The 27,505-nt window shown below is 38.4% G+C and overlaps 1 protein-coding gene across 1 annotated transcript; it reads right to left on the bottom strand.

Annotated features, from left to right (window-relative positions):
* Positions 1–15,304: 15,304 nt before the first annotated feature.
* Positions 15,305–26,403, bottom strand: LOC139691880 (uncharacterized). The gene is made up of 3 exons (XM_071589808.1): positions 25,968–26,403; positions 19,635–19,777; positions 15,305–18,447 (listed from the first exon to the last, which is right to left on the bottom strand). Exons 1-3 carry the CDS (start codon positions 26,088–26,090, stop codon positions 18,336–18,338), a joined length of 378 nt encoding a protein of 125 aa, XP_071445909.1. The 5' UTR covers positions 26,091–26,403; the 3' UTR covers positions 15,305–18,335.
* Between the last annotated feature and the right edge of the window lie 1,102 nt (positions 26,404–27,505).

Here is a 27,505-nt window from a genome sequence, read left to right as displayed (position 1 = left end):
TTACAGAACTGGATAACAGAAAAAATTAGCTTGTCTACCTTCATGAAATTTAAATCTGAGAGTTAGTGTATAATTGCTGAATTTTGTATCCCCAATTACTAGGCCTTCTAGGTGTCATTGAAATGGTTAAGGCCTGTTTTGGCCTACAGTGATAATATCTAGGTAAAAACTTGTTGTTTTTTTAACTTCAGACAGTTTATTCCAGAAAGAGAACACCTCTGTAAGATGTTCATTTGAAATGCTGCATCTACTTTCTTAGTTATTTCCTTAGAAAATTATGTATCCTCTCCTTCAGTGCATATGCTTGTTCTTCATGCAACTTCTTCCTGTGATCCTATGCCTCTCTCCATTGGCTGCCATTCATATCTATGCCGAGAGCTTTTGTAGGAAATTATTTCTACAATTGCTTGTCCATTCCTCAATGGCATAGTGACCTGTCAATTATCTTATTACTCTAAATTAATAGAATAGGTTAACATCAGTCTAATGATATTTTAAAAGAGCTGTTTTATAAGGAGATTATCCTTTTGATCTGCATAACTCTTTTTATTTCATGCTTTTTTATCTGTGTGCCTCATTTATTTACATGTATCACATTCACCATTTGGATGATCACTTCCGTCTTCTTACTTGGGTATTCTTTCGTAACATACATAGTAGTTATTGATTAGTTTTCCTATTCTCTAGTGCCAACTCAGCTAACATTTCATGGCAGAATAACTCACAATACAAAAAGAAAAGTAGTAGTCTTAGAGGGTAGAGCATTGAGCTCTTCCCTCTAAGACTACTACTTACCTTAGGGCACAGGTTCTATTCTTGGTAATTTCCTCTGGGTACTCTCAGGTTCAACCAAGTTATTGTTATTTTTTAGATCCCAGGTAATCCTGAGAAAACCAGTTGCGAAAATCTTGGGAAAAATTCAATTTTCACTGCTTTTGGTAAAGATGAACAGGTTGCTAAAACTGATAACTGAGCCTAATAAATGATAAAAAATATATACCCGCTGATAATACTGATATCTAATCTAAATCATACTGATACTTAATTAAAACAATTTTTGAGGGTTTTGTCAGCCAGAAGTAACACTGCAACATTGATTTATTAAAACGTTTCGTGTGGAACTACAAAGTTAGTCCTTTCATTTATTTATAATGAATCGGTTCCATAAAGTTACGCCAGAAACCATTAATTTTATTAAAACGAGTTTTTAGCATTGTCAATTGTAGCATGCCAGTCTGTAATTGGGTTTATCATTGGAAAAAATCCTGCTTTCAAACAAAAGCTGGATGTCAAGTATTGGTTAATTAGTGGAGTTCACTTGGCCTTGATGTGGTGGATATTCATGGCGTTTTGGTTACTTAGCATCCATTCATTGCTGAAATAGAAAATAATTCACAATACTTTTTTCAGTGTTAAAACTTGCTCAAATTTGTTACACTATTCATTGATTTTACTTTTAATGGTATTAGAACAAACAAGCACCCAAAAAACAAATTTAACATTTTTTTACAAGGTCTGTATTTGTTCTTTTCAAATTCCTAAACTATGTCAATAATTGGCGTAGCAAAATATTTTCCTCACAAATGGTACAAAAATGATTTTAACTGATATTCTCATCTATGATGATTATTTTTAAAACTCGGTAACAAGTATTTTATTTTTCCATATGGGGTAGGCTCTTATTATTTCATACCCTGAATTTTGTAAAATTTTCCTTTAAAAAGAGAAGTTTTGATACTCTTAAGTAATCTCAATTATATCACTTTTCCACTATATCATGATTTGTCAGATTTTATTCTGGTATATTTACTGTTACATGAGAGATAAATTAAATTAATGAAATGAAATAAGGACAATTTGCACTTTTCCACAGTTTAATTTTCTTCATTGTCATTCAAATTTTCTTCATTGTCATTATGAAAGAACTGAAGGATGAAAGCAAAAATTTTGTCCACACTGCAAAAAGTACTTTGTAGCATGTAAAATGTCATTTTATTGCCTTTACTTTTAGAAAATAATTCTAATTAATGGAGTAAATTCCTTTAAGAACCATTGAAGAAAATTCTTCTTTCCCTTTACTTAAAGCATGGAGGAAATCTCATATAGTCAACTAGATGAAGAAGATCAAATGATGGCTTCTAGCTACTCTTTAATATCCTTGAGGGATGTGATATAAATGGTAGACATTTGACATTTCTTGAGCTGAGATAAAATGGGCATTATTCTTTCTGAAGAGGAGAGGGAAATCATTGGGGTAAAGGTAGCTGTGAAAGCTGAATGGTGATGTCCTTTTGAAATTGTTTCCACTTTTACACCAATGGGAAAATGATAGTTCTGTGATATTAAGAAGAAAATCCTTCCAATTTTGGTATAATAGTCACTATGAAAGCACAAAAGGGTTACTAAAACTGGAAAATGAAGGAACATTATAGTTTTAAATTATTTTTCTACTAATGAAGACTTCTTATGCCTCTGGCATTCATTTTCAAATGAATAGTGATTTTTTTTGGTTATTGGAGGGTAGTTATGTAGTTTTATGTGACATTTGTATTCCAGATGTGTAAAACAATATTTGTGGGAATAGGATAGCTAATTCAGTTTGTGAGAACACCTTTTATGTATTTCATCAAGTATTCCAATTATCAAACAAGTAAGGAGAGGGATTTCCGAAGGGAAATGTTTGTCAAGGTTTTTTTCCCTCAGTGAGGTGGTGTGTTGGAGCTTTTGGTATGCCATTAGTGTGGATTTAATGGATGTGCCAAGTTGAAATAGGGTCTCTGGCATAGACTTAACTGCAGTTGGCTCATGTTTTTTTAGTTGTGATTCATTAATGAGCTAATACTCCAGTGGGCGACAAATTTTGTTTATGTGAAATTACTATGAAAGGAAAATCATTTGAGAACTATCACTGAAACATATTCAATGCATTATTTTCAAAAATATGGCACTACATTCATGCAATTATAGTTTGTTATCCAGAGATTAACTGGAATGCAGATGTTTATATCATAAGTAGCTAACACGCCAGATGGATCATGATAGTAACATTATCATGCTCGCTGTTTTTATTATATGCGTTAGTGATGGATGCGAGAGTGCTCACAGGAGCAGTGAATGAGGGGAGGCAAAGGCAAGGAAGGAGAAGAGAAATAAATGGAAGTGTACGGTGGAGTGAGGGATGCCGTAGATTGTATGCTTTGTGCTACGAGGGTGGTTTAATGTGTTACTGCTCTTTGTTCTCTCTCTCTCCTAGCCCAGCAAAAACAAAGTGTGTTAGGGGCATGAAGGATCCTGACTTATTAGCCACATCTAATTGACGTGTAATTCAAATGGATTCATGCCCATATAACATAAATACAGACTTTTGAGATATCTCCGTGATGTTTGGCCAAACTTAAGTTGAGGGATTTTTTTAACTCATTAAAGTTGACTATAGCCTCAACTTAGTGAAATTCCACCATACTATGAAAATAAATAAAAATACTAGGTAAAAATCTCACAATTAAGAAAAAAGACAGGTGTTTCATCATCATTCAGTGAGCTACATTTGTAACATACAGTACACTGAAGGATGACGTTGGATCGTCTAAAAATTTGTCAAGTTTATATACAAATTGTGATGTTTTTAGTCAGCCTTTTTGTTTATTTCCATGTTATTCAAAATAGTAATGTCTGCACATTACAGAAAATTTTATAAAAATGATCTCTCAGAGCTGCAGTTTTCTGCTTTAAAACATTGTCATAAAGGCTAGGAAATATGTTAGAAAATTCAGCTTTGCCTTGAGTATTTCAGTATTCAGATTTGTGCATGAATATTACAGAAATATCCATGAAATTATATCCTTCAACAAAGAACGATATCCACCTCTTTATATTGGTAATAAAGAATCTCTGGACTGAAGTTTTGTAAACATTTTTCTTTGCTCTCATAACCATCAGTACATACTTTACAAGTCGGGCTGATAATTTTAAACTGCTAAGGGCTATAGAGATCCATTATATGCTCACAGTTTTTGTGTGTCTGTGTATGGTTGTGTATAAGCATATTCTTATACGGGGCTTGTTGATTGAATTTGCACTTTTGTACAATGTGGTGCATTATGGAAATTTTCGGTGTGAAATATTATGCTCCTAAAAAATAGTAGCCTTGCATTTTAAGGAATATTTGTGTATTTTGGAGAGGGTGCATTTTATGCACCAATTATATTCCATTTAGAATCTCATTTTCATTTGTTAAATATTGAATAGTAATTTTTCAAATCAAGAGGGTGCTGAATATTTGTAAACAGTATTAATTAAGAATTATTACTTTATTGCTGGAGTTGAAATGTATCTTTAATATAACTGTGCTGTAAAGTGGTTATGGGCTTTGGGCACAGACCTTGTTCCTTTTAAATGCCATGAAAAATAGAGTGATGTTCTCTCATGTGGTAGCACGATCTTCTAGTTATCTCGACTGTCTAATTGACATAGGAAGTTAATGCGCCTTTAAATGTGAAACAAAATTTAAATCAATTTATATCTGACAGATTTGTATTTTGTAGAAATTTTTACATGTGGTAGTTGTTAAAATTTGTGATTTTGTAAATTTTAAGTAAATTGCTGATCATGATACTCACCTGAATAATCATAAACAGCATAATATCAGTTCCAAGTCGGGTCATGCATTAGGCATGGTAATATTTCATGCATTTTTTTATTGAGAGCAACTGATGCATTTTATATTTAAGTGGATTCCATATCCTTCTGTGACTTGATGACTACCCCAAAAAATTACTAATGGTGCTGTAAATAACCTTGAGTCCCATGATATGGGTTCTATAAAATAGTTAAGAATATTTTGTGCCGGCACATTCATTTATCCAAGGTTATTTATTGTAAATGTGTGACTATATTAATACCAGCTGTAATGTAGAAGCTGTAAAATGCTTTCAGCTTTCCAGTATTTGAGTGATATTGAAGAAAAATTTAATCCTTAGTCATGCTTCTTTCTATAAAAAGGAAATATTTTAACCAAGCAAGTTTTTTAAACACCTATCAACCACACATTGGCAAATAAGATATAAAGTGTAATACATTTGGCACAAAAGGAGGGTGAGTCAATGATGGAGATGCATCCAATTCATACTAATTAATTGCTATACATATCTTCTTGACTTATCATATTGACATAAGTTTCTCATAAAATGGATTTTGAATTAAGCATTAATGCCTCATTGAGAATCACCAATATATCCAATTTATGAGATTTCTCCTGCATGATATGCACTTAAAGAAGCTTGAGCCCTTGAGAGTCCCTTGGATAACAAGTATTTCAGTGAACTAATCAATTGTAAAGTGAGATAAATCTGATGACCTATACCCTTGATTGTAGTAGTAATATGGTGGATACACATTTATTGCTAACATGTTGCTACTGATCAATGAACTGGTTCTGTGATTACGTAACTGCAGTTTTTCAATTATTGCATTTGTACATATGTGACATCATGCACTTAGAAAATCAGAATCAAATGTATGCAATTTAAATTAGTACTTGAGTGATTTCAAGTCATAAGGATCAAAGTCTTGACTGTTTCTGTTTACTTTTGTAAATGTTTATTAAAAAATGATGGCAACGCATCATTTTGTGATAAATTAGTTTGACCTCTTCATGTTTGTGTTTTAAATGCATTTTTAGCCTTTTGCCAATGTCCTGGATTGAAATATTTTTTCCTAGTTTTTATATCATTCTTAATCATAATGGAAGAAGCTAATGGACATGTGTAAAGTTCTTTTTTTTATAAAACAACACTAGTGTATATTTCAGAATTCCTGTTAATGAAATGAAAGTTGTTGATATCCATGTGCGTTCATTTCTTATGTCCACAAGAATGGCTCTACCCTGCTATTTCCTGGAATAAAGTCATAGTATTTATTGTAAGTGGTGTAAATGTTGATTAAGTATATTTGCCCTATTTCTTTCCGTCATATGTGTGATATAAAGACTGATAGCCTGAATAAACTGATATGGTAACTGAGTGTACTTCACCTGGGAATGAAAGAACACCTGAATGTAATGCAGTATGTAATGTATATTTTGCATTGGTTGCATTATTGCATAAGTTTGGTCAGCCTCCAGTGCTGTTAGCGTTTTCATCATTTCATCTTTGCGAGAGGTGTTGTTTTTCGGCAGAGGCTATCTATCTGACCGCAAATAATACCCTCAAATTGATCACACAGAGGTCGAAAGTCTCTCTCCTGCTCCCTGCCTGTGCATCGTTTGCGAAGGGGTTCATTTGGGACTGCAGTTCTTCCTGCGAGTTAAGCTTTCTGGTGATATTTCTCAACCTCAGCTGCGTCCCATCAGAGGATATTGTGCTCAACAGCCGAATTTCGCGAGTCAAGTGTCGTGCCACTCCTCTTCATTCGCGTTCGAGTGGTTGACCGCGTGGTCGCGATGTACATGTCAATAGATAGAGCGACTGACAGGCAGGGCAGGATAAAGCACTGAATAATCCTGTTGATATCAACCGCTAAGAGAGAAACACGTCAAGGCAAACAGGGTTGTTTCGTTTCAGGTGATGAAGTGGTTCACTCTCAGCTCGTACCTAATTAGGGTTATTAATAGAAGAAAGTTGAACTTGCAAATTTTTTCTTTCTGTGACATAATTTGGCTTTACTAATAAGATGCAGCATACAGAAAAAAATTTCGAGCTGAATATACATATAAGACTAGTCAGTAGAATTTCTCTGTTGGTAGATAACGTTTGGGTTTGTAATATGACATCATTAGTTATTATTAGCTCAACCTACTTTTAGAAACAATATGCCGTGGTAGAGTGAAAATGAGTTCGCTGGGTTCTCTCGCCGATAAACACTCCTGAGTATGAATGCATAACCTCAAAAATACTTGTCTTATGAACATGTCATTTTGTTACGAATCGTAGCTCGCGTTTATAATATTGAAATGGGTAAATATTTCAATGCAAATTTGCAATTGTATAAGAGTATTAGTTACGTGGATAGTTTTAAAATTCCCTGTAAGTCAGAGAGATGGCACCACTGGTGTGTATTGAAGTTATTTTCATTTATTGGCAGCTGCAGGAACACACTCAAGTTTCAGCCAGATAGGCGTTCGTTTGAATCGAGCAAGTCAACTGGTTTCCAAGAGATGGGAGAAAGAGAATTACTTGTTGATCAAGCATTTTTTTATGAAAGGAAATTGCCTCCGGAGATTAAAGGAACTGATGGACATTATGGTGAATCTGGCTCCGATCACAATGAAATGGAAATGTTTGACAATTTAGCCCATATGACCTCTAGTGGTATTGAACACTTGGGACGCACTATTACAGGTAAATAATATGAATTGTTACATGACATATAGAGGGAAGTCTTTCGAAATTTGGGCGTGGAGATGGATGGAATAGGTGAAATGGACAGAAATGAAAATAAACGAGGAAGTGCTAGACATAGTGGGGTCGGAGAGAATTGAACCGGAAAATCTAAAGGAGGCGGGATATATGGATGCAGAGCGTTTTGATTAGGAATGGGATGTTGACGACTTTGGCGGAGCGGAGAAAGTTAGGCGAACGAGTGAGAGGAAGGAATAGGATGGGCATGTTGGATGGAATAAAGGGAGGAAAGAAGTACGGGGAAGTAGGACGACGACTTACTCTAGTGTCCAATGTCAAGTCGTGTTTTTTGTTAGATGAGGAAATTATATGTATTGCTGTACAAAGTTTTAGGCTGTGTCCATTCAACATCCAACTTTCCCAAAATATTAATAAAAATATTCATCGTTATAATACCTTTTGAAAACCCAGCAGTACCATGAAATACTACTTTTCTATCACGAAAACACCCCACCCTTTCCACGGTCGTGGCTGCTGATTGATTCGAATTACGATTACAACTCCTTCCACATTCTTTCTATTTTCCAGCTTTGGCTCCCGCGGACGAAAACACTCACAAAATAATATGAGCAAATGGCTGCTGAGAAAGAGAGTTTATGCGATGATTGTCAAGGTGGAAAAAATTCTAATTTTGCAGGGTTGAAACAATGGAATTACAAGGCAGGGATTAATAAGCTTGAGAAGTGTTGGACGATATGTTTAAGCAGAGTTGAAAAATGAAAATAGTTCATCCCGAAAAAAAATAGTTTTCATTTTTGCACTGAATTTCAAATCTCTCTCGTAATGGTACTCCTTGAGACGCATATAGGCGCCTTTACTCTGGGCGTTCGGTTTAAATGCGTATTTCACTCATACGGGCTGAATTAAAATGAATCCTACTAACTAATTTTTGGTGTTAAGTTAATTTCATTTAGATACACTTGTGCTCACAATCTAATTCTCTTATTATAACCATGCATGCCTATTAGTACGCATATTATGCGTCTGTGAAATTTTGGCGATAATTTTTGCTTGTACGATTTTGACTGACATAAATGCTAGTTTTTAAACTCCATGACATGCAAAGAAAACCTAAGGCTACAGGAAAAACTAGCGACAGCGAAGTTTGCGACTGCAGATGAAACTTGGGTCCAATACTATACTCTAGAGACAAAATAGCTGTCAAAGCAGTGGAAACACGTTGATTCACCAACACCAAAGAAAGCGAAGGGAATACGGTGAGCTGGGAAGTTGATGGCTTCAGTTTTCTGGGATGTGAAAGGGATTCTGCTGATAGATTATCTTCCCACTGGTCAAGCAATATTGGGCAATACTACGCTAACCTCCTGGACTAACTACAGCAAAAGATACACGAAAAAAGGCCAGGTCTGGCCAGGGAGAGTCTGCTTTCATCAAGAAAATTCAGGCCTACACACGTGTCATTGCCATGGCAAAAATACGTGAATTAAGATACGAATTGTTGCCACACCTGCCTTATTCACCTGATTTAGGTCCATCAGATTTCCATCTCTTCCTTATCTCCAAATTTTCCTCGGTGGATGGAGATTCTCTTCAAACAAAGAACTAACGGCCGAAGTAGATGGGTATTTTGCAGGCCTGAAGGAATCTAATTTTCGAAATGGGATCAATACATTGGAATATCGGTGGACCAAGTGCATTAGTGCATGTATAGGGAGACTACATTGAAAAATAAAAAATGTCACTGATGTAAGTCGTTTATTGTATATTACATTCCGAGAACTTCTCAGACTACCCTCGTAGATACAGCAAGGAGTTAGCGGGTATACCCTATGTGAGGTTTTCGCCGTTCTGATTTTCAGTCTATCGACAAATAATTGTATTCTCTCATTTGTCATGCGGGTTTCTGTAGATTTTGATTAATTTCCTAACCGGTTGGATTTTATACGTAACTTATCCATTATTTTAAAATCTCCATTGGACGTTGTGGACAATTTGATTGATAGAGAGGAAAACAGTCGATGAGGCCTTACCAAGTCTGTGGGAGAAAAGAGGTGGTTGCCTTGAAAAGCTGAAAGCGGGATGGAGGAGATGTAAAGCGGCAACGACGGAAGTTATGCAGAAGGGAGAAGTTGAATATGATGGGAAGAGATAAGGCATTTTGTCGGCAAGAAGAGAGTGGGACGTTTCAATAAATAAATAACGAAATAATGCATTTCTATCGAATATCGGGGATAAAATAAGGATGAGGACATTTAATGTAGCAGCATTGACCGGGTTGTAAAGAAAGGAATACCAGGAGGCAGTTGAAAAAATTATGAGAAAGAACAGGGAGACGGGTACGATAAAAGAAAGATGAAAACACGTCAAAGAAGGATATCAAAAGCCACAAACGGAACTATAGGGAAAGAACAGGAACACCATTGATTTCTGACGAGATGATTAGGAAGATAGAAGGGATAAGAAAATGGAAAAATGTAGACACGGAGTTATAAAAGCGCACAAATAACTTGAGGCGGGAAACCAATTTGACGAAAGAAGCATGGCGGAAGACGCTGCTCGAAGATATGAAATTTTTGCAGAATAAGGGGGTATTGGTGCGGACTCTGATCACAGTTTAGCTGATATGAAGTGTAGCGTCAGTTTCAAGAAGGTAAGGCAGGGAGGGGGGTTAGGAAATGGAATGTAGGAGTATTAACTGGGTTGACAAGGAAGGAGTATAAGCAGGCTATAGAGAAAATCATGAATGAGGGAAAACAGCTGGGTACAATCGAGAAAAAATCTAAATATATATAAAGAAAGGAATATCGTAAGCCGAAAAAGAAACTATAGGAACTGTTAATGGGAAAAGGACATGGAAACCATGGATCACGGATGAGATGATTAGAAAGACAGATGAGAGAAGGAAATTAAAGAATGTAAATATTGAGTTAGGTAGAAGGAAGAACAAAGGGAACATAATAAATTGGGAAGGGTAACAAATAGATCAAAAGAAGCTTGGTGGCATACGCAGTGCGAGGATATGGGAAGTTTATAGAGGAAGGGTGGAATTGGTGCGCTATATGAGAAGGTTAAAACACTATCGGAAAGTAAGAAGGGAAGATCTGTGCTAATAGTTAGAGATAAATCGGCTAAGATAATAGCTGAAACAGAAAAGATCCAATGGAGATTGAAGTAAGATATATAAGAACTGTATGGTAAAGAACTTGGGCCAACAAGCTTAGACATACGTAGAAAGAAAATATGGCGTAGATGAAGATAGCTTAGGTCCAGGCATACTCGACGATGGGACAGAAAGGGCATTAAGGGAGATGAAATCAAATAAGGCCGTGGGACTAGAAAACATTGCTATGGAACTACTAAAAGGTTTAGGGAAATGTGGGAGGAAGAGTCAATATGAACTGATTCGTAGTATCTCTGAGGAAGGAATCTGGCCGGAAGACTTTGTGAGATGTGTTCTGTAGTCCTCAGTGACATCACAGGACTACAGAACAATAAGTTTGCTTTTCCACGCAGCTAAAGTTGTGGCCTCACGGAGCTCGGGATCATTAATAAAAGGATGGAGAGCTGGGCAAATGATTACTTAGGGGATGATCAGTTTGGGTTTAGGAAGGGGAGAGGCACGTGCGATGCTATTGCAGTAATGAGATCACTAATCGAAAGGAAAGAGATTACAATCAGGACATTTACCTGTTTTTTAGATTTCGAAGAGGCGTTTGATAGTATGATTTCGGAAAAAATAATTAGTATATTACAGAAAATAGGAATAGATCGTAGGGTCAGGAAACTAATCCGTAATATGTACATGTCTCAGATTTCTTAGGTGTGAGTGGGGGACGGAGAGATCGGTTGATAAGTGTTAGGAAGAGGTGTAAGGCCGGGTATCACGTATGCATTTCAACGTAAATGTGGAGTAAATGATTATAGAGGCTTGGGAAAAACTGAAGGTAGGAATGAAAGTTGGAGGGGAATTATAAATTCAGTGAAGTTGACCAAGCTCTAATTTGTCAGTCAACCAATGGGTTGCAAGCATTGCTGAGTGAATTGGAAATTCAGTGCCGTAGATATAGATTGAAAATCAATATAAATAAAGCGAAGGTTATGCGATTTTACAGAAAGAGAAAGGCAAAGATTCAAATAGGAGAGTAAAAACTAGAGCAGGTGAAACATTTTACGTTTCTCGGAAGTGTTATGGACCCAAATGAACAAAGTGGTAGGGACGTGAGAAGAAGAGCTGCACTAGACGAAGAGGCCTTCACAAGGAGGACTTAGTTAATGACAAGGACGTTGAGTATGGATGTTAAGAAAAGGCTCGTCAAAACTTTGATTGGGAGCGTAGTTTTATACGGTCCGGAAGCATGATCACCAAAGCAGGAGGATAGACGTAGATTAGAGGCTTTTGAAATGTGGTTGTGGAGAAGGATGGAGAAGGTGAAGTGGACAGAAAGGAAAATAAATGCGGAAGTGTTTGGTAAGGTGGATGAGGAGAAGGGTATGTCGTAAGAAATCCTAAGGAGGCAGGAAACATGGATGAAAAGCCTATGAGATCGCCAGTGGGATGTTGAAGACTGTAATAGAGGGGAGAATATTAGGCGAACGAGGACATGACTGCAATAGGATAGGGATGTTGGACGGGATGAAGGGAGGAAGGAAGAAAACATAGATGAAGAGCGACTTGTAGAATAGGATGTTGGGTTTGTTTTGTGAGGAGAAACATAATATTTATTTGGTAGTTATTTCCATCCAAAACCTACCTTAACCGATAGATTACCTAAAAATATATATGCCCAACGTAGATGTGTGCACACATCATACATACATACATCATACATCATGATACATAAATATACAAATATGTATTCATCTGAATAATAGCCAAAAAATTCCTGTAGAAGTATAACATTAAAACGGAATTGAAATAAAAAGGGAGCGTAGAAGATGATTTAATTTGACTTACCTCAATGAATGTACATTTTCCAGACAAACTTTATTTCTTTTGTGATACAAGGAATGTTCACCAAGTTGGTCATACGTTTTTAATCCGCACAATTTATTGTTCAAACAATTGACTCTCAAAGATTTGAAGAAGTTTCAAAAATTTGACTCCTGTATTTTGTCATCCCCTGCTAATTGAAACGTGTTCAGTTCGCCTACAACAATGATGGAGGTAATACGCGATGCTGAATTGAAATTTAGCTTTCCCGTACAAAAGTCGTCATCCCTATTTAAAATAAAGGAAGCGTATGGAGAGTTCTTTATTCCCTATATCGCAGCTGTAACGATGGTTTAAATTGTTTAAAGGAGGAGACAAATAATTTCAAAGGAAGGTGTACCCGGAAGTTCAGTTGCTGCTCTTAAGGAAGTGAAAATTAATATGGCTGCTACCATTGTGAGTCCTCATCCTCCCTGTAGCTCAGAAAAACCCTCCTGTGAGTTTTTCCTTTCCCCAATGTGAAGAAACTCACTCGTGAAAACCGTTTTTCACTATGAGAAACAGGCGTAGGCGAACTGAACATGTTTCAACTTGCAACGGTTGACGCTGAAACAATTCTAGAGTTAAATCAATGTAACTTGTACTACTTATAAGTTCAACATTAAGCTGACAATTCACCCAAAAATAAAAATTTAATGCTAAATAAAGTATGCAAATAAAAGTTATGATCAATCTTTATGGAACAGTCCTCACGTCTGGACTGAGATAACGAGGACATTTTTTCTAATAGCCTCAAAATATTCGAATTGCCCTCTGGGGCGCTGGAAAATACTGATATGTAATCCTTGAGGCGGAGGACCCGCTGTGCTGTAGACCCCGCGGTTCCTTAAATGCTCCCAAGAGGTGTTCTTTTACGGAATAGGCCATTCATCTGGCATTCATCGCAGCAAATCCCATCAAATTGACCGCACAGAGGTCGAAAGTCTCTCTCTCGCCTGCTCCCTGCTTGTGCATCGTTTACGAAGGGGTTCATTTGGGACAGCAGTTCGCCCCGCGAGGAAAGTTTTCTGCGGATATTTCTCTGCCTCAGCTGCGTCTCATCAGAGGAAATTGTGCTCAACAGCCGAATTTCGCGAGTCAAGTGTCTTGCCACTCCTCTTCATTCGCTTTCGAGTGGTTGACCGCGTGTTCCCGACGTACATGCCCACTGATGGAGCGAATAACTTTTGGTCGGGGACATGCAATGGGACCGGTGTATTTATTCGAAAAGTTGGCCGGTGGTGCATTCATTCCTCACGCCTTTGCTGCCATCGAGGGGGAGGGACATCTTTTCCGCAGGTGTTCTCCACGATCACATAGGTTTTGCGTTTTTCATCACAAAGAGTGTAATTCTGGAAGTGTAACCCCTGTGATTAGGCGCTGACGCTTTTTCCGCCTCTTCTCTGTGTTCTCTACATTTCCTCTCCACTGATCGCCCTTCCTTCTTACTCTTGGACCTTCCTGATTTCAGTCCGATAGTTCTGTCCCTGATAATTATTTACCTATACCTATTGTGACCCTTTGTGCCGTGAATGTTCTTTTCTTCCTCGCTATTGAAGTTACGTAAGTCTTAAATGACTTGGTCTAGCATGAAGAAAACTACCTCTTCATTCAGTTAAATCCAGAGTATAGTAAAAAAAAGGGTTTTCATTCGCAAGCTGGTAGATCGTGGCCACCGTAGCATCAGTATTAGCCAATAGACTTCAGGTACGAGGGGCATCATAGGCTTCAGGCTCGTACATACATCTTGTAAAACAACGGTCCTCATGAATGTCGCCCACCGACACTTGGAACATGTAGGAATATTAATTTATCACCCAGAATATTCTCTTAAGCGGGCAGTGATGGAGATTAGACGGGAAAAATGCCATATTCTATTAAACACCCTAAATATATCATATCATTGTCCTAATAAACATCTATTAAATGCCCTCGAAAAATGAATTCCTCCATTCCATCGATAATTGGCTGGCAATTCCTATGGATATGTGGCATTAACCAGGATAAGAGGGGTGTCCACTGAATTTTTGGTATCCACTCTAATAAATACAAACTTGCGCAATTTATTGTTTTCGACCTAACCAGATACAATCAAGTTTCAAAGTTAGGACTGACATTCGAGATGTATTTATGTTTCCCTTGCTCCCCTCCCACTTTACTGCAGTTTTCATTAACTTTATTTCTCCATATCTATATCTAGTACTTACGAGTACAATATAAAAAGGGTCGCGGTAGTCCAGGGTTGGAGAGTTTGATTACTGACAGGAGTGACCGTGTTTGATACCTGGGCAAATCTCTTTGGGCACCCTCAGCTGCACCCAAGCTGTGTGATTTCTCGGGTACCAAATCTTCCTAAGAAACCATAAGCGGCACAGGGAAAGGAACTGACCCCCCTACCCTGAAGTGTGAATTACATACACCGTCGGGCTTAGTACTGGGAGAACTCTACCATCACCTACCAATCCGTGATTACTGTTTATGGTTTTTATAAGAGTAATATCTTAATCGAAGTACTTCCATCAGTCCATTTTTTTGATCTTATGATTTCAAAATTTTGTATAAACCTTCACTTACCTCATGTGCGGAACTCTCAAAATATTTAACATTATGAACAAGGAAGTCATTACCCAAACCACGTCACGTACATTTTCGAAGCGTCTAATTCGGAGCTTTTCGTTCCAAGGATATCGAATGAAATACGTATCGTTGATTTTGGTCGATTTTTTTCGTAAATACTGATTTCTCCTTGGAGCCCCAGGCAATGAGATGCGAAATTCGGCAACTGTGAATTTTTTCATTAGAAACTTATGTCAATGTCTCGCATTGGACACAGGTGATTTACCTGTTCAATCGTTTTCAACCGAGTCCACGGCCCTTCGCACACGCTTCTCCACGTCGGCCACTGTAGAGAATCGCCTTTATTGGTTGGAGGTGAACTCGCCATGGGCGCCGATTAAATAAAACATTCCTATTTTTTGCACCGGCAATAATTTTATTTGATCTTAGTGGAAACCACACAGATATATATTTACTAATTATAAAAAATACTGAAGATAAATACGTTTCCCTCAATAAATACAAAGTAACAAATTTCATGTAGGGAATACGTGACATCAGGTGTTATAAATAAGGCACACAATATTACACAGGCAACTTTAAAAAAAAATCATGGCTTGGCGAGGCATCCCGACACCACCTGGGTGTTGCTGTACTTAAGACTCTCGCTGTCGATAAAAATAAGGCCTCAAGCCATTTTTCGGATTCTGCGAAGCATAAAACAACCTCCGCAACAGATCAACTACAACCAAAAACAAACCATAATTTTAAATATAACTAATTTCATGAAGTGGATGACAAAATAATCTGGCCACGTCATCTCACTGTTTTATTCAACTGATGTTGCCAAGAAAAACGAAAATAATGGATATTTTATTTTATACAACCTGCCTTTGGCTAAGCTTTCCCCTCCTATAAATTGACATGTATATACAATAAAATGGAATTATTTACTTCGACTTAAATCATTGTATTGGTAGGGAAGTTTGACAGAAGTTCATACGGTCAGAAGGATTTAACTTTTTAGAATAATTTGTGAGTGTCCTTTTCCGCACACAGGCATGCAATTGGAGTCTATACCAATTGAGTTGGTGTTGGAAAGAAAACTTTGGTGATTTATTTTTAAAATCGAATCCAAAGCTCTTTTACACGGGGAGTTGTGTTACACAAGTCAATGATAAATCCAGTGACGCCAGCTTTTCTCCATGGAAAAGCCTCCTTGAAATATTAATACATCTGCTGGCCAGTGGTGTTTACATCTCTGTATCTCATTCCAATAGCAATCATTTAAGAGAAACAAAAGTCTTGGCCAATTAAGTAAGATTATTAATAGTTAAAGCGTTAACTCATAAATACATATACCGCCTCACACTGGCGAAGGTTGCAGGAAAGAAATACTCATTCTTGCATATTTACCTTTCTCTCTTTTTTCCCTCTCGGCGAAACACGACACTTTTCTGTTATGTATTACACGACCATCTTGGCGAATTTAACTTATTCTCTCTGTATAATGTGTAGAATATATTGTCAACTAAAAACCTAATTAGCTCAGTTATGGTGAACTTAATTTATAGCTCACTGCCTTGAGGTTGGGGTACACGTTTATGTTCTTCAGTGAAGTTCAGAGGCAGTGAACCAGATACCCAAGTCAGCAGAGGTTCACTACAGGCATGTCTATGTGGAGCTCAGGGTTAGGACGGTCATGTATTTATAGATTGCTATATTTACTTCTAAATAGTTCTACATCCTAACTTTTTAAGTACATAAAAACTTCAATACTGTTGCTGGGTGGGCCTAATAATTATAATGCTTTAATTGCCAAGCGATTGCCGAGAAAGAATGAACCAACGCCTGTTGAGAATATGCCAACAAAGCCATGGAAAAAGTATGCTCGAAATGCCTTAATCCCTAAGTTACAGTGGTAACTTCGTGAAAGTTTTTCCAATTTATCTATCAAAATTAAGAAATTACCTACAACGATCCAGTCACGCCTTCTTTTCTTTCGGATATGCTCTGAGCATTTTTTTTAGTTTCATAAACCACATGAGGGAAAAACTTTACTTTGACAGGAAAAACTTCTTGCCTTATTCAAAGACTAATGCAAGTTATTTAGTTGTGCGTAGTGATTATGGTAAATCAATTAGGAAATGGGATAGGCCGCCTCCAGGATACGAAATATAATCACATCATTTGCATGGTCATTGCTACGGGCTACTCAGATTTACTAAACAATATTTATTCAAACTATTTGACATGAAATGCCGAGATGATTGGTAAAAAACGTTATAAATAACAAATGATTTTTTCTCTGGGATAAATGTATAAATAATAGTAAAATCGTCGTCGTCATTACGGCCTAATCAAATGTCAAAATTAAAGTCAGCTTTGGAAATGCGTAGGACAAGAGGACTTTAGAAATAAGGCACAGTGAAAGGGGAATCGAATGAAGACGAAGTGAAATCGATTGGCTGTAGAGAAAAGTGACTCTAAGCGATTTTAGAAATAAGCAGCAAAATACACCAATCAGGAGAATGTGCGGCAGCATCGCGAAGTACATACGATACGAGAGAAGATTCCATGGTTTGTGTGAAGCGTGATTTTTTGCAAGGGAAATAAATTATCCTTTTTTAATCATTTTTGTTTATGATAAAAAAATTAAATGTACGCTCGAAATTTAAATATAGAGATGCCTGGAGTGAATGGGCATGAAAATGATTATGGGTTATATTATATGGGTCATCGCTGGAGACAAGAGAGGCCGAAGAGGACTTTTCCATTATCATCGAGAGTCCCCGAAAATGATTTATCCGACCTATAATGATAGCCTACTGCTCGGAGTGCGTGTTAATTATCCACTGAATTAATACATACCATTTGCAAAGAGAAAACTCCAATCCTTTAAATTGGATGCCTTGATATCGAAGTAATTTTAGCGTTTAGCTGCACATCGAAATTCATTATGATTGAAAAATTATGACTTCGCCAATTATAAAATTATGAATTCCTTTGGTATAATAATAGCTGTTATCACGAAAAGGGTTAATTCATAATTACACCCGTCGCTCTTTTCGATGATTTTTTTTCAGTCCTTCGCTTAACATTTTAAGTTAATTTTTTATACATATATGTATAGGGTGGGCATCTTGACATGTACGATCGCCTGATTCCATGAGTTAGACTGGAACGTGGCGGTGAACTAGAAACTGTTCGTCAGCAACAGCCACGAAAATCTATAATAGTAATAATAATTTAATATAATGAGATGAGGCGGCGCCCGTCGTCCGGGACGCGAAGAAGGATGATCTCTCTTTCTCTCTCGATCTCTCTGCGTCACATTCACAAACAAACACGCATATGACAAGATTAAATTAGCGCAATGCGCTCGCAGTCAGATGCAGCACATAGGGCGTCATCTCCTCGGATCCTCGTCAGTCCGGAATGGCGGAATCCCCTTAGGCGGCGGCGCCCGTCGGCGTCGCTTCGGAGTAGCATCGATAGACGAAGGCACTCGCCGAGAGGTCGTCCTCGGCCATCCTGCACGCTCGTCCCCTGGAGCATTCACAGCTGTACGGGAGAGACAGAAGAGGAAGGGAATGTTTAGTTCTTGCTTTGCTTAGCCTTTATGAATGACACGGGAAAGGAAGTCGTGGGGACAAATTTGAGAATTCGCGAGGAAAATTGTCGGTAATGAGTTTTCTGGAGAATCTGATAGATGGAGGATTTACAAGACGACCACCCGTCGTCGACCACCTGTATAGTCGGGAATAATGGGGACGAGTCGGGAATGGTCACTTTCTTAAAATGAAATTCGGGTGAAATGACAAAAAGACCGTTTCTTGGACTGGAATTTGTTATGCGAACCGGGTATGGATAATTCCCAATGGGAATGGGCAATTCTCAATTTGAGCAACTTTCCTTTTAGTTGTGAGATCAGTTCGTGGTTGCCGCAGTCCATCGCACCTACTGGAACTGTCAATCACCGAACTATTACAATGTAAAAATTTTCAGTCTTGACGGGAATAATTTTTAAACTTTGAAAATTGTTGCATTATAATGTACATTAGCGGATGACTATGTAAGAATTTACTATTGGGGCATTTCCCGCAGTTTCTTTAAACCGATTGGTTTAAGGTATACTAGTGTGTCGCGAAGCGATGAGGACGATTCACAAAAAAATATCGAATCAGTTCCAAATATTCAGGATCAAAATCGGGAAAAAGTCTGGATTGGGAATCCATCAAATAAGTTTTTCACATCTAGATAACCAGGGAAGATAATTTTTTAGGGTACGAAGGGGGGTTGGAAGCATGAGTGTGCTGTAAAAGGAAATAATGTTGGTCAATCCAAGGCTAAGGCGGAAGGAAATACCAAAGCAAGTTGACGACGCTTCTATTATAGTTTACGAGTGCCTTCTCAAAATCTATCTCTAATCGAAGCGAGAAAACGAAACTCAACAAATTTTCTTATTTAATGAAGAATATTCAAAGGTTGAGCTTTGGCATTACGTCATTTTTACGTTTGGATTTCACTCGTAATCTCGATATTCTTACCATACTTAATCATGACTAACGAATTCAAATCCACACTCATGATGTCAAACATAAAATTCTTAATATATCACGGTCAAAGCAAATATTTAGACGAGCTTCCTTAGATATACTCCGCTATCATCCTATTTACTTATTATTACTTATTATCACTACCAAGAAGAGGATATTTTTTGTGTGCAAGTATAAATTGTAGTTACTCACGTGTTTTTCACGAAGTACTGCACATGCCTGGTGTAGGGGGCGTAAACAGCCCATCCACACGGTGTGCTGTTGTGGCAGACCTTTATGTTCGTGTCCATTTCGCCAGAAACCTGGGAGACAGCAGTGGAGCCCGACGTCGCCCTCTGTAAGTTAGAGAAGGTGGTTCATTTTCTAATCCGGCACATTCCAATGCAACTGTAAAAAGTGTTTTATTATCTTTAGCTATATCATTATCAGTTTATACAATGCACCCTAGTAAAATCTGAACGCATTGTTCACTATTATAAATGAAACATAATCAAAATTTAAAGCAATAAATAACAAATAGAACGCCTTAATTGCACAAGAGCTTTTATGTGACATATTTAAAAAAATTAAATTATGTTAACTTATTCCAAGATCTCATTTTCCTAGTCAAAGTATGATGATAAACGTGATTTTCGGAATTAATCTTTGTGTGCATTGCTTTTGCTGTTGAATAAAATTTAAAAACATGCACTCGTACGCCGCAGCTAAGCAAGAGCAATCAATAATTTTGATTGAAGAGTTGTGCGTAAAAATGAAATGAAGATATCCCTGCCATCTTGAAAGAGATAAAGTGATAAGAAAATATTCATTTTACCATAAGGTACTTTAGAAATCAGGACGTATTATTCTAATGAATTGTTAATCTGCTTTATCAACTGTGTTTATAGTTAAATTATAATATGTAGACCAAAATATGTTTGTTTCAAAAACGATTTGAAGAAAGTTATGGCGGCATGAGAATTATTAATTCCTTTGAAAATCATTATTTAAAACTATGCATTATTCACCTTTTTCGTAATTTTGTTCAATAATAAGTGATACATTTTCACATCGCATCCTATATGTATTCTAACGAATGAAAAATCGCCGCTGCACTTCCTACTTTGGCAATTATCTTTTTTCTACCGTTACGGTTGCATTCAAAGATAATCTGTGATGAAATAGGCTGTTACTTAAGCTCAAGGCCCCTTGCATCTTAGGGTCCTGCGCCCCCTAGTCATGCTGCATTATCCGCATCATTGTAACCCCAATCCCCAACACCTACCCTCTCTTCTCTCCGCAGAATAAACATTGCCCTTTTTCAATCTCCCAATATAGTTGTTCACACACCTGTGGAGACAAACCGATACCCTCGCTGTAGGAAGACCTTGCGTGGCACAAAATTACCTAATTACCTCCATTAATGTTTCTCGAAGATACGGTTCCACCAACCCTTTGTGGGCCATAAATCAAATGATCGTCTATATTTCTTTATTCTCCACCCGTTAACACAAATAGCTATAATAATCGCCCATTTAATAAGTGGTAGCCAATTGAGTAGAGTAGAGTGCTCATGTAATAGTCAAAGAGCCTTTGTCGTTGTCTTGTATCTCTAGCCCCAGCATCGTGATATTTCGGGCAGCTGATTTTCCTGGCATATGAAAAGGAACTCCCTCCTTTGATATGGATTATGGTTTCGTTCAGCGCTGAAACATGTGTCGTTTAAGCTAGGCGATAGGCGTTGATATGAATCTTTCAAAATGTGGGTGTGGAGAAGGTTCGGAAAGGGGAAATGGGCAGAAAAGAAAGCAAACGAGGAAGTGGTAGGCATGGTGGGGTAGGAGAAGGGATTGTTGGGAGAAATAAGAAGACAGGAAAATAGACGCAAAGCATATTAATTGGCGATGGGATTTCAAGACTGTGATTGAGGGGAGAACGAGGGGTAAACGAGAAAGGGGCAGGAACAGGATAGGCTTGTTGGATGGAATGAAGGGAGGACAGAAGTATGGAGTATTGAGGAGGGACTTACTGTAGCGTCTGATGTCAGGTTGTTGTTTTGTTAGAGGAGGCAAGTAAATGTATTTTTGCACTATTTTAAAGACTGTATTAATCCAAAAATTATCTTAACCGGTAGCATACCAAAAATATTAAAGATTATAATGTTATTTTATTATTAAAAAATTTAAAATGAGGCTTTCATAATTAAATCACTCCATCAATCGTATATAGAATGGAGCTACAGGAAACATTTGAATTATCCATTAGGAATCTGAATGCAATTGTTGCAAGGTGGTGCGGCGGCTACTATACTGGCTTCCCACCCCGAGGGCCCTGGTTCGAATCCCGGAGGTGGCAAGATTTATCAGTAGTATCTCAATCTCTACTTGGGGTGCTTTGTGGAGAGCACTTTAATTGATTCCACCATCCGTTGAATGGGACGTTAAACAGTTGACCCCTTCTCTCCTTTCTTTAAGAGTAGGTTAATGCTTGCGTTGGATTTCTCTCCACCCTTTCTCCAGTCCCTAAATATCCTACCCTTATCGCCTATCTCATTTCTAATGGCGTAAATAGCCTTACCTGTCGGTCGCCTCCTTTCATACTACTAGTTAATGCGTATAGCGAATGGAGTCTCGTGAAAAATCGGAATAGGCTGGAGAATCAACTTTTCCCGTTTTCGACTGTGCTTTATAAACCATACGCCAAGAAAACGGTTATAGAAGCAAAGAAAGAGGTTAAGATAGGAATAAAAAATAAAATATAGGTGGAGAGCAGATTAAGCACATTATATTTGCAGATGGCCAAAGCATACACGTGGCTATGCAAATGGCTAAGCATCCAGGCAGCCAATTGATTACAGTCATAACGATTATAAGCGCATAACTGAATCAGTGAGAGAAATTAGGAATAAAAACAAACCACCTGTATGAGAAAGTATGTGATGAAATTCTAGTAGAGTAGGAAAACGAAGTATTAGTTATATGTTTAGGTTAAATGGTGCAGAGATATAACATATAAATAATAGCATCAGTCCGTGTAAAAGAAACTTTATAAAGAACAGAGAAATAACGGCAAACTTGTATCCCTGATTTCGACGCGATGCAAGACAATTGAAATATACAGGTTCGTGGATCCGAATGGTCTGCATCACTTGAGGTGTATGTCATATAGAATGATTTCCTCGTTGCTTATCAACGACCATCGCAGTTCAAGGAGTTTAAACATGCGTATTAAGTGATCATCATGGGTAGCGGAAACATACTTCCAAACCCTGACTACAGATAGAAACATCACTCTAGAGGATTATTTTCTTGCCACATAGATTAAGTGAGTACGTATAATTTCAGGCGCTGTCACCTAATGTGTGTAATTATTTTCTGCATGACAAGAACTCTGTAATGAAAAGCGAGAGATGTTCTTAAGTTTCCTGTTGAAGATTAATAATTTCATTCTCGTCGATGTAAGTGAAATAACCCTTGTTTTATTTCGGGGTATTACACATAAAATGGGTAAATAATTAAAATGGGAAAATGCTAACGACCAAGATAATGTACAATGTATTTTGAGCAAAGGAATCAAAGCTAAATGAAGTTGTCATCCAACATTATATTTTTGTTAAGAGTAAGGAAAAACTTGTAATGATTGGATAGCAATGATAAAATTTGAAGGTAGCTATCTGTAACGTTGAATGTGTCAAATTTAAATTCGACATATTCATTTTCATTGAGTGGTAAAGAGAAAAAATTATAAGTCAAACTGCTGAATCATGGAGGAGCTATCATCACAGTTCACTTAAAGTAAGTTTTGAAGTTAAGAACAGTTCGGACGTTACCGTATTTGGATCCTCTTTTTGATTCCTCAAAAAAGCCGCACGAAAGAATACCAGGTATTTTTATTTCATAGCTGTTCTTGAAGGAAATCGCGAATATTTGGGGTGTTTATATTCCATAAAATTCTAGGAGACAAAGTGTATTCAACTGAATGCGCAACGCCGTAATTAAACTTACGGTACTGTTCGTCATAAATATCTGTGACATGTCTATTGCAGACTTCTTGCAAAAGCTTCGAAATACGTTATGCGCCCCTGAATTGATTGTTTTTCAGTGAAAGGTATTCAAAATAGAACCGAGTCCCTTACTCATTTAATGGCTCTACGAGTTCAATCAGGTGTGACCACAGAAGCGTCCTCGTGAGTACAGATAGAGCAGGTGCGAAAGGGAGAGATTTGGTAAAAAATGGTAAAAATAGATGTTAAGGTGAACCAGGAAGAACCATTAAGATAATTTGACGCTAGAACGACTACAGAGCATTTCGAGGGAAGGGATTTTAATGGTTTGTTCTTTACTCCAAAAGACAGCAAACATGGGAGAACAAATGCTCACATGTCCTTCACTGAATTAAACCACGAGTCAACTGTGTTAACGGTTGAATTTTCTCCCTCACAATTGTGGTCTATCAATCATGTCCAAATATGTTAAAAGAAAATTTACTTGACGGCTCAACGTTGACGCCGCTCCATTTGTTGGAAAAATATTCTATCCAACAGTACATGCAAGCACGTAGCTACTAAACCCATTATTTGGGGGAGAGACGATTTCACCTTCGCTATTTTCTTGACAAAGCGAAGGGAACGAAGGAAGACCGCTCATAAACTAGATAGAGTTTTTCGAACAAAAGATGATGCGAAATAGCGACGGTGCAATTGACCTTACAATTCATATTTTATGTTCCATACAATTCTAGGAAACAAATTACATTCAACTAAATGCACAACCCCGTTGTTAAACTTACGGTACATAACTGTTGATAGTAAAATATCATGCTTCACACCGAAATCATCTCGTCTAGAAATATTTTGAACGATTTAGATCACTACCTCAACTACCTACTTTAATCATTTTACAGATTTAATAGTTTTAAAAATTTTTCCATATTAGATTGACTATGGTGTCGTGTGGATCGTTCATCGTAATTTGTAATCACTGGCACCGCTTCTAAAGCGCGCATAATCTGCGCGCACGAGTCACTAGCGCAGGGAGTATTTAACCAACTTTTTCATATCTACTTTACAATTGATGAGACGTGCCCAAACATTTCGCAGGTGATGTATCTACTTAGACTCGATCGGTAATTGCCAATAAATGAGGCAACTAGATCGCATTTACATAAAACGCCTATGGATCAAGAGGCTCCGCTACAGATATTTAGCGAATATTGGTAGGAAGAAGGGGATTAAGTGGCAAATGGTTTAGTAATTCGAGGAATAACGCAAAATCCATCGGGAGATAAGTTAAATCCTATATTTCCTTTCGGAACCAGATTGACTCCGCGTAATTACTTTTAGTTTCCCAATGTATTCGCTAAGGTCCACCTTTTTTCAGTGTGAGTGGCGGTGGAAGGACGATTCAAACGATACGCAATAAGTCACAGCAAATGTTGCTATCTTTCCCAAAGTCGTCTAGACTCCCGAATCAACTGCCTTAAATGTCTCCAGACTTCAGGTTGTAAGCCAATAGCTCTTACTTTTACTCTTCAAGATTGTTTGTCGTGCTTGATTTATATCATTTGGTCGAGAGATTATTGATGCGTTGTTCTTGATAACGGCAATAGCTGTAATGGGTGCAGGGGGATGTCCGAACCATCCTTCGAGCAATATTCTATGATGTTACCAGTTATCATATACCTGAAATGGTTCGGGTTTACCCTAATGCATTAGCCCATATCAATCTACAAATTACTAAAAGAGCACAATGGTCTCAACTGGGATGTACTCTAGGATTTCAATCAAATTTCATCCCCGGAATGAGACATTTGATTTATGCTCCTTTTTCGGTTCATTAACAGCAAAAACCTAATACAGCGTTGAAAGAAGCAACAAAAAAGGAAAGATTCCATACTCCCGACGAATCTAATATCCTTCAATCCTCACTCTTCCCCCTCACTTTAGTTGATTTCGACCCCTATCCAATGAATTTGTGACAAACTAGCCAAAATCTGCAGTAGACAGTCCAGGATCTGCTGGAGACTGCGGACCCTCACCCTTGACAGTGGAAAATGAAACCAACCATCTCCCAAACAATGAATTAATTTCTCTTGTGGAATCCCTTTAAGCTTAATTTGTAATCAGTGTCGTCTGCCAAGGGTTTCAATTAGGAAAGTTTTTACGAAATCGTCAACTTACTAACTATCTCGTTACTTCCAATCGCTTCTGGTAGGATGAACTTAAATATTACGTTTCAGTTGCTTTGAGTCAACATTTCTTGGACACTTTGAAAACGGACTCACTAACGAAAAAACCAACCAAGATCAGTTCAGTCATGAAGTGGTGATTATTGTCTAGAAAAATTATGAAATTTTTGACGAGGGTCCCGCCGTTCACTCCCGCGGTGATTTTGCTTCCGACATTAGCTCCCGGATTTTACTGTTCGTGGACCGGTCGTCTCCCGGAATTGTCAAGAAGTCGGCAACCCTAGGACTACACGCTGTGGACACTCATCGCTGACCTAGCCTTCACCCAACACCACTTTCAAGTGCGGTCAGTCGCCTCACCTTGGCCCTGGGGATGGAGTACGCGGCGGATGAGACCGCGAGGAGCAACAGCACGGCGGCGGCGGCCAGGGCCGGCGTAGCCAGGGGGAGCAGGGCCGGTCGTCGATCAGGGGTCGTCCTCATCCTCTGTGGGCTTATCCGGGGGGAAGGGTGCGCTCGGGGAAGGGGTCCCTCTCTCCGTAGTCCGTGAAACAGCGGCTCAGGGGTGCGGGGTCCCGCGTTCTTCGATGCAACCGATGTGGGTGGGTCACTCGTGCGTCTGCCGACCGGGCGATCTGGCTTTCGGACCTGGCTAAAGACTCCCCCAACTAGCGCAGTCTCCGTAATATCTCTCTCTATCTCTGCTCCTCTTTTTCTCTCTCTTTCTCTCTCTCCGGACCTCGGTCCCGAACTGATCTCGTCACTCAACTCCGCGGGGGCTGTCCACACTCGGTCTCCTCTGAGGAGGGCGATATACACATACGAGCGTGTGTGCACACGTATATATATACACGCACGCACGCACACACGCGTCCCGCCGCGCCTCGGGAGAGGGGGAAGGGATTTGGGGGGATGGAGGGATGTTGGGAGGAGGGTCATCCTCCACGTACTCTCCTCACCCCACCCCCCTCCATCGCTCTCATTGGCTCGCGCGTGACGTCATTCACTCCATGCTACTATACGTGCATTTCATTCATTCTCTCTCGGTCCAGCGCGTCCTCCTCCGTCTCTCTCCTTTTTTCTCTATCTCTCCTTCTCCCTCTCTCTCTCCTTGGCGATTGGCGCGGTTGGTCTACAGAGGCGCCGAGGGACATCGGGGCGCCGACCGCGCGTATTTCTTGGAGACGAGTTGCCAACTTCTGAAGGTTCGATTCTTGGAAATTACTGCTAGGACAACAGGAAATTCCGGTTGGATCCTGGAGATAATTTAAAGTTGTTGGTTGTTTTCCATGGGTGTTTTTGGGGGTCTGTTTGAGGGGATTAGGGGCTGCGTTTTTGATTGCTGTATCTTTGTTTCGCCGAAATTAAGCGACTACGATCTTGAAAGGCGAAAATATGAGAAGATATAATGTTCGATATTTTTTTACTGGTGTTGTAAACGCAAACCTAGCCTGCACGAGAAATGCCTACTCCCATTCACTTATTTGTGAGCATTTTGACCTAAAGTGCGAAACTAAATGCTTCACATATTTTGAACATGTTTTGTTTTCAACCGGAATCCATAATTCACCTTAAATATTTCTGTACAATTCTTTGATAACAGCCTTGCACTGGTATCATTAAATTTTGCGAGGATTCAACGCAGTCGACACAATGAATGAATGAAAACAAATCAATAAGTATTTTAAATTATCCAACACATAAGTCTCGCTATATCGAACACTCTAGATGCCATGGCTTTTTCGCATTTAAGCTGAAATAAAAATGAACGATTATTATTCTGCAATTTGAATGACCCTGGATTACCACTTCGGCCGCCTCTTAACTATAATTATCCTGGTAAGCGGGCGGTGGAACAAAGGCATATTTCTTATCACAGCAAAAGACAGTTTCACCAT

The sequence above is a fragment of the Hetaerina americana genome, unplaced genomic scaffold, assembly GCF_022747635.1.
Source record: "Hetaerina americana unplaced genomic scaffold, ioHetAmer1.1.p SCAF_4, whole genome shotgun sequence".
In the NCBI taxonomy this organism is placed as follows: domain Eukaryota; kingdom Metazoa; phylum Arthropoda; class Insecta; order Odonata; family Calopterygidae; genus Hetaerina; species Hetaerina americana.
The sequence above is the reverse complement of the archived record's forward strand: the minus strand, read 5'-3'. Positions and strand labels throughout refer to the sequence as shown.

Excerpts from the sequence above, each read along its gene's own strand:
- LOC139691880 (XM_071589808.1), bottom strand. The coding sequence starts at position 26,090 with ATGAGGACGACCCCTGATCGACGACCGGCCCTGCTCCCCCTGGCTACG. Across the intron at positions 19,778-25,967 it reads ACTCCATCCCCAGGGCCAAG|AGGGCGACGTCGGGCTCCAC; the intron begins GTGAGGCGACTG and ends TCTAACTTACAG. Across the intron at positions 18,448-19,634 it reads CAGTACTTCGTGAAAAACAC|CTGTGAATGCTCCAGGGGAC; the intron begins GTGAGTAACTAC and ends TCTCCCGTACAG.